This window comes from Pelophylax lessonae, assembly GCF_965119305.1.
Source record: "Pelophylax lessonae genome assembly, chromosome: 8".
NCBI lineage: Eukaryota > Metazoa > Chordata > Amphibia > Anura > Ranidae > Pelophylax > Pelophylax lessonae.
This window is the reverse complement of record NC_138775.1, coordinates 288,795,552-288,811,520: the sequence shown is the minus strand read 5'-3', so window position 1 is coordinate 288,811,520 and position 15,969 is coordinate 288,795,552. Positions and strand designations below refer to the sequence as shown.

The window sequence follows — 15,969 nt, the reverse complement described above, 5'->3', positions numbered from 1 at the left end:
ACAAGTGGGACACAATCATGAAGTGGAACGAAATTTATTGGATATTTCAAACTTTTTTAACAAATAAAAAAACTGAAAAATTGGGCGTGCAAAATTATTCAGCCCCCTTAAGTTAATACTTTGTAGAGCCACCTTTTGCTGCGATTACAGCTGTAAGTCGCTTGGGGTATGTCTCTATCAGTTTTGCACATCGAGAGACTGAAATTTTTGCCCATTCCTCCTTGCAAAACAGCTTGAGCTCAGTGAGGTTGGATGGAGAGCGTTTGTGAACAGCAGTTTTCAGTTCTTTCCACAGATTCTCGATTGGATTCAGGTCTGGACTTTGACTTGGCCATTCTAAAACCTGGATATGTTTATTTGTGAACCATTCCATTGTAGATTTTGCTTTATGTTTTGGATCATTGTCTTGTTGGAAGACAAATCTCCGTCCCAGTCTCAGGTCTTTTGCAGACTCCATCAGGTTTTCTTCCAGAATGGTCCTGTATTTGGCTCCATCCATCTTCCCATCAATGTTTGACAGTGGGGATGGTGTGTTCAGGGTGATGAGCTGTGTTGCTTTTACGCCAAACATAACATTTTGCATTATTCCAAAAAAGTTCGATTTTGGTTTCATCTGACCAGAGCATCTTCTTCCACATGTTTGGTGTCTCCCAGGTGGCTTGTGGCAAACATTAAACGACACTTTTTATGGATATCTTTAAGAAATGGCTTTCTTCTTGCCACTCTTCCATAAAGGCCAGATTTGTGCAGTATACGACTGATTGTTGTCCTATGGACAGAGTCTCCCACCTCAGCTGTAGATCTCTGCAGTTCATCCAGAGTGATCATGGGCCTCTTGGCTGCATCTCTGATCAGTCTTCTCCTTGTATGAGCTGAAAGTTTAGAGGGACGGCCAGGTCTTCATAGATTTGCAGTGGTCTGATACTCCTTCCATTTCAATATTATCGCTTGCACAGGGCCGGCGTTAGGGGGGGGCAAACTGGGCAACTGCCCAGGGCCCCGAATGTCCAGGGGCCCCGGCAGGGCCGGACTGGCCTACCGCATCGCCTCGCCGCTTTAACATGGGGCCGCATCGCCGCTTTAACACAGGCCCGCAGCGCCGCTTTAAGCATTGGAGCCGCGCCGCTGTGATGATGCCGCTGCAGCCCCGCCCCCGGCCCCCGCTGCACTCCAGATAGAGTGACGGACAGTCCGTCCGATATTTACTCTTCTACATCAGCCGCTGTGAGCGGCATGACGTCACGGGGCGGCTGCATGGCGGGTGGATCAACAGACTGTGACTGGCTGTGTGGCTGCCTGCTGGAGGTCTCTGCAAAGACGCTGACACCCCCCCCCCCCCGCTCAATGACACTACATACCCATACACGTGTCTGTCCTCTCACAATAGGCAGAGGGGACCCGGCGTCACAGCATTGTCTCCATGCTAATGTCACCCTCCCTGGCAGGGCTCTGGGGAGCAGAGAACACAGGAGGGTATTGTGTGCCCCTCTACCCCCGCTGACTGCACCACTTCATAGCCTGACATTGTGTGAGTAAGTGATGCCACAAATACCTGCCCTACCACTGCATATATTACTGGCAACCTGTTCCTGCCTCACACATAATATAGGATGAGACATCAATCCATCCATCCATCCATCTATCCAAAAAAAAAAAAAAGATATATAATTATTATATTATTTTAAATATAGTTTTTTTTAGAATATATATTAATAATACTAAGTGATGGCTCTCTTTGGAATATATTTGACAGTGATAACAACGGGCGCTCCAATGCCGATCCCTCCTATCACACTGTCCCACACAACAGACACGCGCCAGCAGCAGCATGATGTGATTTCAGGTGAGCCTGAGAGTGTGCCTTCCTGCTGTCCCCTTAGATGTCCATGACATCTCCTATACCATGTCCGCACAGCCCCTGACATCTCCTGTGCCATGTCCGCACAGCCCCTGACATCTCCTGTGCCATGTCCGCACAGCCCCTGACATCTCTTGTACCATGTTCGCACAGCCCCTGACATCTCCTGTGCCATGTCCGCACAGCCCCTGACATCTCCTGTACCATGTCCGCACAGCCCCTGACATGTCCTGTGCCATGTCCGCACAGCCCCTGACATCTCTTGTACCATGTTCGCACAGCCCCTGACATCTCCTGTGCCATGTCCGCACAGCCCCTGACATCTCCTGTGCCATGTCCGCACAGCCCCTGACATCTCCTGTGCCATGTCCGCACAGCCCCTGACATCTCCTGTACCATGTTCGCACAGCCCCTGACATCTCCTGTACCATGTCCGCACAGCCCCTGACATCTCCTGTACCATGTTCGCACAGCCCCTGACATCTCCTGTACCATGTTCGCACAGCCCCTGACATCTCCTGTACCATGTTCGCACAGCCCCTGACATCTCCTGTATCATGTCTGCATAGCCCCTGACATCTCCTGTACCATGTTCGCACAGCCCCTGACATCTCCTGTGCCATGTCCGCACAGCCCCTGACATCTCCTGTACCATGTCCGCACAGCCCCTGACATCTCCTGTGCCATGTCCGCACAGCCCCTGACATCTCCTGTACCATGTCCGCACAGCCCCTGACATCTCCTGTGCCATGTCCGCACAGCCCCTGACATCTCCTGTACCATGTTCGCACAGCCCCTGACATCTCCTGTACCATGTCCGCACAGCCCCTGACATCTCCTGTACCATGTTCGCACAGCCCCTGACATCTCCTGTACCATGTACGCACAGCCCCTGACATCTCCTGTACCATGTCCGCACAGCCCCTGACATCTCCTGTACCATGTCCGCACAGCCCCTGACATCTCCTGTACCATGTTCACACAGCCCCTGACATCTCCTGTGCCATGTCCGCACAGCCCCTGACATCTCCTGTGCCATGTCCGCACAGCCCCTGACATCTCCTGTGCCATGTTCGCACAGCCCCTGACATCTCCTGTACCATGTCCGCACAGCCCCTGACATCTCCTGTACCATGTTCGCACAGCCCCTGACATCTCCTGTGCCATGTCCGCACAGCCCCTGACATGTCCTGTGCCATGTCCGCACAGCCCCTGACATGTCCTGTACCATGTCCGCACATCCTCTGACATGTCCTGTACCATGTCCGCACAGCCCCTGACATGTCCTGTACCATGTCCGCACATCCTCTGACATGTCCTGTACCATGTCCGCACAGCCCCTGACATCTCCTGTACCATGTCCGCACAGCCCCTGACATCTCCTGTACCATGTCCGCACAGCCCCTGACATCTCCTGTGCCATGTCCGCACAGCCCCTGACATCTCCTGTGCCATGTCCGCACAGCCCCTGACATGTCCTGTACCATGTCCGCACAGCCCCTGACATGTCCTGTACCATGTCCGCACAGCCCCTGACATGTCCTGTGCCATGTCCGCACAGCCCCTGACATGTCCTGTGCCATGTCCGCACAGCCCCTGACATGTCCTGTACCATGTCCGCACAGCCCCTGACATGTCCTGTACCATGTCCCCACAGCCCCTGACATGTCCTGTACCATGTCCACACAGCCCCTGACATGTCCTGTACCATGTCCGCACAGCCCCTGACATGTCCTGTACCATGTCCGCACAGCCCCTGACATGTCCTGTACCATGTCCGCACAGCCCCTGACATGTCCTGTACCATGTCCGCACATCCTCTGACATGTCCTGTACCATGTCCGCACAGCCCCTGACATGTCCTGTGCCATGTCCACACAGCCCCTGACATGTCCTGTACCATGTCCGCAAATTTGGGGCCCCACTTTTTGGTTTGCCCAGGGCCCCACTTTGTCTAAAACCGGCCCTGCGCTTGCACAGTGCTCCTTGGGATGTGTAAAGCTTGGGAAATCTTTTTGTATCCAAATCCGGCTTTAAACTTCTCCACAACAGTATCTCGGACCTGCCTGGTGTGTTCCTTGTTCTTCATGATGCTCTCTGTGCTTTAAACGGACCTCTGAGACTATTACAGTGCAGGTGCATTTATACGGAGACTTGATTACACACAGGTGGATTCTATTTATCATCATTAGTCATTTAGGTCAACATTGGATCATTCAGAGATCCTCACTGAACTTCTGGAGAGAGTTTGCTGCACTGAAAGTAAAGGGGCTGAATAATTTTGCACGCACAATTTTTCAATTTGAAATATCCAATAAATTTCGTTCCACTTCATGATTGTGTCCCACTTGTTGATTCTTCACAAAAAATTACAGTTTTATATCTTTATGTTTGAAGCCAGAAATGTGGCAAAAGGTCGCAAAGTTCAAGGAGGCCGAATACTTTCGCAAGGCACTGTATATATATATATATTTTTTTTTTAGCAGAGGTCCTAGAGAATACAGTTTTTTTATGTCCTCCAATATTTGCGCAGCCCAAAACCCAATTAACCAGTTCCCGACTGGCCGCCGCCTATTTACTGTGGCAATTTGGCTCTCCTGCGCAAACCGACGTAGGTGTACGTCGGTCGCGAGCAGGGAGCTAGGGGGTGAGCGCACGCCCACTCGGCAGCAGGGAGGCCAATACACTGGGCAGGCAGCTCCGATTGCTGCCTGACACCCGCGATTGCTCCCCGCTGAGAGAGAAGAATGGTCGGCTGTTGTAAACACAGCTGACCAACCTTCTCCCTGGAATGATCACAGAGCTTCTGTGATCCTTCTATATAGAAACACAGGTCTCTATGGTCATTTCACAAGTCTCCAAGAGGTGAGGAGATATATAAATTGGACCATGCTTAATAACAAAAATTAGAAACAGAATGTTTCTATGTTGAAATTTGACATAACATGGGCCCCATGAGTGTTTACCTACCATCCAACTTTGACCACCATCTTCTACTTTTTAAGGTTTTTTGAGTTTCAGAAGAGCTTCACAGAGTTTCTGAATTTCAATATAATAAAAAAAAATGGCAGAATGGCATGTTATTATGTTTAAATGTGATGTATTATAGGCCCCATGGGTGAACTGTTGCCTACCATCCAACTTTGACCACTCCTGCTTTGATTGTACCCCTTCCTCTTCTCTTCTCTGTTCCCATTACCTTCATCCTCATCTATTCTCTCTTTTTTCCTTCTCTTCTCCTAGATCTACGCTTTTCTGTTTGTTTTTTTTGGTGAGCAACCGCCAGTCCGTTATGACCAGCTTATTCTGTGGTTACTCACCAATCCAGGATTAATGCCAAGGAATGCTGGATTCCACCACAGCACTTACATTCTGCATATCATGGTATTTATATAAAATTCTTATCCATGTGATGTCTATGGTGTCATTTTTGCTTTGTGCTATTCATATCCGGTACATTCACATTGTACTATTCATATCCTGTACAAATATTGAGCCTTGCTTGGTTAATCACATCCATGCAACTCTGTATCTGTATGCTTTTTGAAAATTTTAGTAAACATTTATTGAAAAAAAAAAACATTTCTAATAAGCTCAACAGCACCACAGAATACCAAATGGCAACTGCAAAAGTAAATAAAGTCTTGGAAGAAAAAAAAAGGATATAAAAATCTGAAACTGAAACTCGATTGATCAACTTGGGTACATTCAGCCTGCCCAGTTTTCGCGGTCCCCGGTATTTTGCGTTTTTCTTTCTGTAATACCTATTAATATTATTATATTAATTCATTCATTATTAATTAAATATTTTTGTGTTTTCCATTGCTCTCTCTCTCTCAATATGTTTTATGTGTTTAAATGTGTTTCTATTGTTTTAAAAGTGTGTTTAACCTCCCTGGCGGTATGATTCTGTCAGGAATTATGTACCAAAAGCGGTACAATTCTTTTCATGGAAATTTGGCGTTATGTATTATAGGCCTTCTTAGTAATTACTGACTTAAACCTGACCAAAACAAGACTCTAGTAGACATCCCAGATGTGATAAATTTGAAACACAAACGCATGAATTATAATCGAATCAATAATATAATTTTATTATATAATATATATAATAAAATTATATTATTGATTCGATTATAATTCATGCGTTATATATTATATATATATATATGTGTGTGTATATATATATATATATATATATATATATGTGTGTGTATATATATATATATATATATATATATATATATATATATATATATATATATATATATATATATATATATATGTATATATGTATATATATAATATATATATAACGCATTTAATTATAATCAAATCAATAATATAATTTTATATATATATATGTGTGTATATAGGTATATATATATATATATATATATATATATATATATATATATATATATATATATATATATATATATATATATATATATGTGTGTGTGTGCATATATATATACATATATACACATATATACATATATATATATATGTATATGCATATATATATATATATATATATGCATATATATATATATATATATATATATATATATGCATATATATATATATATATGCATATAATATATATATAATATAAAATGTGTAATGTGTTTGTATATATATATGTATATGCATATATATATATATATATATATATATATATGCATATATATATATATATATATATATATATATGCATATATATATATATATATATATATATATATATATATATATATATATATATATATATATATATATATATATATATATATATATATATATATGCATATATATATATATATATATATGCATATAATATATATATAATATAAAATGTGTAATGTGTTTGTGTTTTGTGCAACGTTTTTTTTTTTTTTTTTAATTTCCCTCCCTAATTCCGCTCCCATGCAGCATTGCTGCTGCAGGGAACGGAACTAGCAAGTCATCAGAGCGACAGAGACCGACGGAGAGCGGCGGGGATCTCGGCTGGAGGTCACAGCAATGAGAGATCATCGCTGGATCGCCAGGAGAAGGTAAGAGAACACCGCTGTGCTCTCTGCTCTCTGCGTGACTCGGGGTTACCGATCCTGGTATGAAAAATCCACCCCGAGTCACAGGGACAGGGGCGCTTTAAAAATAGTTTTTCTTATTTATTTATTTTTACACTGTCCCTTTAAAAAAACAAAATGTAAACATCCCTTGTGACAGTAATAGGCAGTGACAGGTACTCTTTATGGAGGGATCTGGGGTCTAAAAGACCCCAAACCACTCCACTGCACTTAAAATCATTCAAAACCCCAAAATCAGCATTTTTGAATACTTTAGATTCTTTAAAATTGGTGCTGTTTGGCTGCTGAATAAACCACATCGGAGACCCAATCTAAGCCAATTCCAGCTTTGCTTGACTCTCTGGCCAGCCGGGGAACCTGCCGTTGTCGATTGGGTCTCCCAGTGGGACGGGAAAACGGGGCAGAGTGGCAGAAGGCGGCAGGAGGGGGGAGTTCTTGCTGCTTGTGATAACGGCTGCTTAGCAGTTGGTATCACATGAAAGTCGACCGTCTGCTCTAAAAAACAGTACCGGGTGATGCCTCTAGCTGCAGGCATCACCCCGGTATAACCACTTCCTCAAAATCACATACAGGTACATGATTTTGCGGTAAGTGGTTAAAAAATAGGAACTACCACTATTTTATTCTCCAACATGTCTGCTTTTTGCAAATGTATGTACACCCTCCTAGGTAGGTGCTAGTGAGAGAGTATAGTTTGAGCTCTGTCTGCTTATCTGCTCACTCTGTCTGCTATAGAGGTTGCACAGGCAGTCCAACTCCTCCAGGATGGCACATCAATACGTACCATTGCCAGAAGGTATTCTGTGTCTCCCAGCACAGTCTCAATGGCATGGAGGAGATTCCGGGAGACAGGCAGTTACTCTAGGAGAGCTGGACAGGGCTGTAGAAGTTCCTTAACCCATCAGCAGGACCGGTATCTGCTCCTTTGTGCAAGGAGGAACAGGATGAGCACTGCCAGAGCCCTACAAAATGACCTCCAGCAGGCCACTGGTGCGAATGACCAAACAATCAGAAACAGACTTCATGAGGGTGGCCTGAGGGCCCGATGTCCTCTAGTGGGCACTGTCCTCACTGCCTGGCATTGTGGAGCTTGATTGGCATTTGCCATTGAACACCAGAATTGGCAGGTCTACCACTGGCGCCCTGTGCTTTTCACAGATGAGAGCAGATTCACCCTGAGCACATGTGACAGACGTGAAAGGGTCTGGAGAAACTGTGGAGAACGTTATGCTGCCTGTAACATCGTATAGCATGACCGGTTTGGTGGTGGGCCAATGATGGTCTTGGGAGGCAAATCCATGGAGGGACGCACAAGCATCCACAGGCTAGACCAGTGTTTCTCAACCTTTTCAACACAGAAAGAAAATAAAAAAAACAAAATAATTTTCTGGTCTCGGGGAATTCCTGCTAAGTATTAAAAATCTACAACTCATGACACATTAGTGTGACAGTCAGTGGGAAGAATGCTCCTTACTCTTGTCATCATTGGGAAGAATTACCCCCTAAAAGGAACAATGGTGTCATTGGAAACTTATCTGGGAGGCAGAAATTGCCCATTGCTCAAGGAACCCCTAGCAACCTCAGGAGGAACCCTGGTTGAGAAACACTGGGCTAGACAATGGCTCCCTGACTGCCGTTAGGTATCGGGATGAAACCTTTGGACCCATTGTCAGACCCTACGCTGGTGCAGTGGGTCCTGGGTTCCTCCTGGTGCACAACAATGCCCGGCCTCATGTGGTGAGAGTATGCAGCCAGTTCCTAGAGGATAAAGGAATTGATACCATTGAATGGCCCCCACACTCGCCTGACCAAAATCCAATAGAACACCTCTGGGACATTATGTTTCGAGTATATCTGACGCCGAAAGGTTGCACCTCTATCTGATCAGGAGCTCAGTGATGCCCTGGTCCAGATCTGAGAGGAAATACCCCAGGACATCATCCATCGTCTCATTAGGAGCATGCCCCGACATTGTCAGACATGCATACAAGCACGAGGGGGCCATACAAACTACTGAGGACCATTCTGAGTTGCTGCAATGAAATTTCAGCAAAATGGACTCGCCTGCTGCATCATTGTTTCAATTAAAATTTTGGGGTGTCTTTGAATTCAGCCCTCTGTAGGGTGATAATTTTCATTTCCATCAAACGATGTGGCATCCTTTCCTTCCTAACACATTACCCAGTCCATACCAGTATAGATCCTAACACATTACCCAGTCCATACCAGTATAGATCGTAACACATTACCCAGTCCATACCAGTATAGATCCTAACATATTACCCAGTCTATACCAGTATCGATCCTATCACATTACCCAGTCCATATAAGTATAGATCCTAGCACATTGCCCAGTCAATACCAGTATAGATCCTAACACATTACCCAGTCAATACCAGTATAGATCCTAACACATTACCCAGTCCATACCAGTATAGATCCTAACACATTACCCAGTCCATACCAGTATAGATCCTAACACATTACCCAGTCCATACCAGTATAGATCCTAGCACATTACCCAGGCAATACCAGTATAGATCCTAACACATTGCCCAGTCCATACCAGTATAGATCCTAGCACATTACCCAGTCAATACCAGTATAGATCCTAACACATTACCCTGTCCATACCAGTATAGATCCAATCACATTACCCAGTCCATACCAGTATAGATCCTAACACATTACCCAGTCCATACCCGTATAGATCCTAACACATTTCCCAGTCCATACCAGTATAGATCCTAACACATTTCCCAATCCATACCAGTATAGATCCTAACACATTGCCCACTACCACCAATGAGCCTTTTTCAGCTCAAAATGGCAGCTAATGCGACCTGCAATGCAATGGCACACACAGTGTTGGGACAAGGTCATCCAGCACCCAGGGCAAAGATGCCAAACTGTGCCCCCCCCCCATGATGTGCAAGCTTAGGGGGTCCTATGCCCAGCAGTCTCTCACGTTTTAAAATCACTGCCTCTGTCACGACTCCTATCAGCCCCCATCCCTACAGTAAATCACTGCGCCCAGGGCAACTGCCCCCTCCCGCCCACCCCTTGTCCCGGCCCTGGGCACACGCAGTCTCTCACGCTCTGTTCAGGAGCGGGTACAGGTCATGGCAACACTGAGACTTACCAGAGGGGTTATTGTAGGGATAGAGGATTTTGGTTTGCTCAGACGGCCCCTTGGCGATGCAAAAGAACACTCCCACCAACGCCTTACTGGGGAATTTGACCTGCAATTCATTCCCCTGCGATTTGGTTTGGGGGGGCGCAGAATTGATCTTCACAATGGTATTATCCCGCTCAATGCTCAAGTCCGAACTTTTCATTTCCCGCTCTCCGGTGATGCACGATAAAGTGAAATTCGCCCGGCGGTGGTCGGAGGTAACGGACACCAGCGTGACATCAAGAACTGCCCCTGCGGGAGACAAACCACAAACAACAATGTATTATATTACAGCCAAATTACAAGAATTGCCCGACACCCGCCCTGTGAGCCGGTAGGTAGACATGTGAATGCAGTTCCCTTCCTGTGTCCAGGCTTATTCGAGTCAATATTTAAACATCTACTCTATCTTACCAAAAGTATTGGGACGCCTGCCTTTACACGACCCAATGTTTCCCACCAAGGTATGGTACAATAGGTTTCCCTAGGGCAAGCTATATGGAGTATTGTATCTATAAAAAAATAAAATAGCAATGTGGTATTGTGCAATCACATACATATAACATCACCTATTGATTATGGAAGGTCCAGTCCACTAGCATGCCTATGATGGCAGCTACACAGGGTCTGTATATGCAAATAATTGCCCAATGTTGTGGTATTGCACCATTACATACATATAACATCACCTATTAATTATGGAAGGCCAAGGGTTTACCACTAAGGTATGGTACACTAGGATATGTATGGTCCATGCTATACCTGGTCTTGTATCTGCAAATAATTGCCTAATGTTCCACTATTGTCCAATCACATACATATAACATCACCTGAAATTTTTTGTGGAAAACCTTGGGTTGACCACTAAGGTATGGTACACTAGAATAATCCCTATGGTGAAAGCTTCACAGGGTCTTTTATTTGCAAATAATTATGTTGTATTGCACAATCACATACATATAACATCACCGGAGATTAATTATGGCAGACCCAAGGTTGACCACCAAGGTATGGTACAATAGGATTCCCCGGACCGTGGTTGTGGTTTGTGGTTTACAGATGACAGGGTGGGTCATAAACAGGAAGGGATGATGTGGCCTTTACAGGAAGGGGTGGGTCATATTTAAAATAGGGGGTGCACAAGTTTAGTCAGGCCTAGGGCAGCACAAAACCTAAATACACCACTGGTGGTATTGCACAATCACATACATATAACATCACCTCAAATTAATTATGGAAGAACAAAGGTTGACCACCAAAGTATGGTACAATAGGATTTCCCAGGCCAAGCTATATGGGGTATTGTATCTACAAAAATTATTGCCAAAAGTTGTGGTATTGCACAATCACATACATATAACATCACCTACTAATTATGGAAGGTCCAGGGTTGACTGCCAAGGTATGGTACAATAGCCTCCCTATGATGCCAGCTACACAGGGTCTTGCATCTGGAAATAACTGCCTAATGTTTTAGTATTGAGCAATCACATACATATAACGTCACCTGAGATGAAGACCTGGGCTTGACCACTAAGGTATGGTACACTAGGATCCCTATGGTGCAAACTATACAGGGCCTGTATCTGCAAATAACTGTCTAATGTTGTGGTATTGCACAATCACATACATATAACATCACCTCAGATTAATTATGGAAGAACAAAGGTTGACCACCAAAGTATGGTACAATAGGATTTCCTGGGGCAAACTATATGGGGTATTGTATCTAAAAAAAAATCTGCCAAAAGTTGTGCTATTGTGCAATTACATACATATAACATCACCTAATAATTATGGAAAACCCAGGGTTGACTGCTAAGGCATGGTACACTAGGATCACTATGGTGCAAGCTATATGTGGTCCTGTATCTGAATATTAGTGTCTAATGTTGTAATATTGCTCAATCACATACATATAACATCACCTGAGATTAATTTTTGAAGACCTGGAGTCAACCACTAAGGTATGGCACAATAGAGTAATTCCTATAGTAAAAGCCACACAGGGTCTTGCATCTGCAAATTATTGCCTAATGTTCTAGTATTGCACAATCACATACGTATAACATCACCTGAAATTGATTATGGAAGACCCAAGGTTGACCACCAAGGTATGGTACAATAGGATTCACTGGGGCAACCTATATGGGGTATTGTATCTACAAACAAATTGCCAAAAGTTGTGGTATTGCGCAATCACATACATACAACAATTTTAATTATGGAAGGTTCAGTGTTGACTGCTATGGTATAGTGCACTAGTATCCCTGTGATGCCAGCTACACAGGGTCTTGCATCTGCAAATAATTGACTAATATTGTAGTATTGGGTAATCACATACATTTAACATAGCCTGAGATTATTTTTGAAGGCCTAAGGTTGACCACTAAGGTACGGTACACTAGGGTCCTTATGGTGCAAACTATACAGGGTCCTGTATCTGCATATAACTAATATTGGGATATTGCACAATTACATACACATAACATCACCTAAGATCAAATATGGAAGACCCAAGGTTGACCATCAAGGTATGGTACAATAGGATTCCCTGGGGCAAGCTATATGGGGTCTACTACTATATCTACTAAAAAAAACTGCCAAAAGTTGTGGTATTGCACAATTACATACGTACATATACCATCATCACCAGGGTTGACTGCTTATGTATGGTACACTAAGAATCCTTGGGTGCCAGCTATATGTGGTCCTGTATCTGCATATTAGTGTCTAATGTTGTGGTATTGATCAATCACATACATATAACATCACCTGAGATTCCTTTTTGAAGACCCAGAGTTGACCACTAAGCTATAATACAATAGAAAAATCCCTATGGTGAAAGCTACACAGGGTCTTATGTTTGCAAAAAACTGTCTAATGTTGTGGTATTGCACAATCACATCTATACAACATCACTTCACATTAGTTATGGAAGTCCCAAGGTGGACCACCAAGGTATGGTACAATAGGATTCCCTGGGGCAAGCTATATGGGGTATTGTATCGACAAAAAAAAAAAATGCCAAAAGTTGAGGTATTGCACAATCACATACATATAATTGACTAATGTTGTAGTATTGGGTAATCACATACATTTAACATAACCTGAGATCGATTTTTGAAGACCTGAGGTTGACCACTAAGGTACGGTACACTAGGATTCTTATTGTGCAAGCTACACAGGGTCTGTATCTGCAAATAATTGAATAATTGCCCAATGTTGTGGTATTGCACCATCACATACATATAACATCATCTAATAATTATGGAAGGCCAAGGGTTGACCACTAAGGTATAGTACACTAGGATCTGTATGGTGTAAGACCATGCCATACGTGATCTTATATCTGCAAATAATTGCCTAATGTTGCACTATTGCCCAATCACATACATATAACATCACCTGAAAGTGAATATGGAAAACGTTCGGGTTGACTGCTAAGTTATGGTACACTAGAACAATCCCTATGGTGAAAGCTCCACAGGGTCCTGCATCTGCAAATAACTGTCTAATGTTGTAGTATTGCGCAATCACATACATATGATATAACATCACCTGAGATTAATTATGAAAGACCCAAGGTTGACCACCAAGGTATGGTACAATAGATTTCCCTGAGCCAAACTATATGGGGTATTGTATCAAAAAAAAAAAAAAAAAAGAATTGCAAAAGTTTTGGTATTGTGCAATCACATACATATAACATTACCTACTAATTATGGAAGGTCCAGGGTTGACCACTAAGGTATGGTACACTAGGATCACTACGGTGCAAGCTTTACAGGTCTGTATCTGCAAATAACTGTCTAATGTTGTGGTATTGCACAATCACAAACATATACAGTAACATCACTTGAGCTTCATTTTGGAAGACCCGGAATTGACCACTAAGATATGATACAATAGAATAATCCCTATGGTGAAAGCTACACGGGGTCCTGTATCTGCAAATAATGGTCTAATGTTGTAGTATTGCACAATCACATACATACAGCATCACTTAGATTAATTATGGAAGACCCAAGGTTGACCACCAAGGTATTCCCCGGGGCAAGCTATATGGGGTATTGTATCTACAAAAAAAAAATGCCAAAAGTTGTGGTATTGCGTAATCACATATATGCAACATCACCTATTAATTATGTAAAACCCAGGGTTGACAGCTAAGGTATGGTACACTAGAATCGCCATGGTGCAAGCTATATGTGATACTGTATCTGCAAATAATTTCCTAATGTTGTGGTATTGCACAATCACAAACATATAACATCACTTGAGTTTCATTTTGGAAGACCCAGAGTTGACCACTAAGATATGATACAATAGAATAACCCCTGTGGTGAGAGCTACACGGGGTCCTGTATCTGCAAATAATGGTCTAATGTTGTAGTATTGCACAATCACATAAATATAACATTACCTTACATTAATTATGGAAGTCCCAAGGTTGACCACCAAGGTATTCCCTGGGGCAAGCTATATGGGGTATTGTATCTACAAAAAAAATGCCAAAAGTTGTGGTATTGCGTAATCACATATATGCAACATCACCTTAGATTAATTATGGAAGACCCAAGGTTGACGACCAAGGTATTCCCTGGGGTAAGGTACATGGGGTATTGTATCTACCAAAAAATTGCCAAAAGTTGTGGTATTGCGCAATCACATATTTGCAACATCACCTATTAATTATGTAGAACCCAGGGTTGACTGCTAAGGTATGGTACTCTAGAATCGCTATGGTGCAAGCTATATGTGATGCTGTATCTGCAAATATTTGCCTAATGTTGTGATATTGCGCAATCACATACATATATATATATACATTCCATGAGAATAATTATGGAAGACCTAGGGTGGACTGCTAAGGTATGGTACAATAGGATCCCTATTTAGTCTTTTGTATCTGCCAATAATTGCCTAATAATGTTGCATCACACAATCATATATATAACATCGCCTGAGATGAATTATGGAAGATCCAAGGTTGACCACTAAGGTATCACTAGGATCTCTATAGTGTAAGCTCCATAGGGTCCTGTATACCTGCAATTGTCCAGAGTTGTGGTATTACACAATCATGTGCATTGCGGCTAATACGTTTTATCCAGTTGTCATTAGAATGATGTCAGCAAAACTGAGGGTTTTTTTTCGGCTCAGTATGGCGTAAGTGGGAAACTCTCCATTTCAATTATTCAGCAACTAAGATTGAAACTTGCTTGCCAGAAAAATGTTTTATTTTTGAAGGTATTGGTGGGGCAGGGATTTAGTTTATCTATTTTGGGGTTTTCTTATTTGTTATTATTATTATTATATTATTATTATATTTATTATTTTCCTTGTTTTCTTTTGTTATGTGTGTACTGTTGCTTACATTTTTTTCTGTGTTTTCTTTCTGTGAAGAAACAATAAATAATAACGGGCTCCATTCACAAAGCGGTATCTTACCACATCTGAGTATGCGGTAAGATACCGCACAGCATTTTTCAAAACGTTTTTTGTCATTGACTAAAAACGCTACAAAAATACAGCATGAGATATTTTATGAAGTTATGCGGTAATTTAGTAGAGAAAACATGTGGTAATTGAACGACTGGAGGCAGCCAGCGTATTTATTACCAGTAGTAAATACTGCGTTGTCGAGGAGGGGCGGCCGCCCGCGTCCCTAACAACAATGTTGATTACTGGTTGTAAGGATACCGGCGGCCACCCGCTCCTTAACAACCGGTACACATTCCATCATTACTGCATGCCTAGATCACTACGTAATTACCACATGCATTTAAAGCGGAGTTCCCCCCTAAAAATTATCTTTGCACCGTCCGCTAGCTTAAAAA

The 15,969-nt window shown here is 42.8% G+C and overlaps 1 protein-coding gene across 2 annotated transcripts in view; it reads right to left on the bottom strand.

The window, feature by feature from the left end:
- TIE1 (tyrosine kinase with immunoglobulin like and EGF like domains 1) overlaps window positions 1-15,969 on the bottom strand; it is a 73,927-nt gene that overhangs the window by 54,270 nt on the left and 3,688 nt on the right. For both annotated transcript variants that reach the window (XM_082264799.1, XM_082264800.1), the window contains exon 2: window positions 10,094-10,378. In XM_082264799.1, the coding sequence (XP_082120925.1) occupies window positions 10,094-10,378 (285 nt within the window). The remainder of the gene's footprint in view (window positions 1-10,093; window positions 10,379-15,969) is intronic.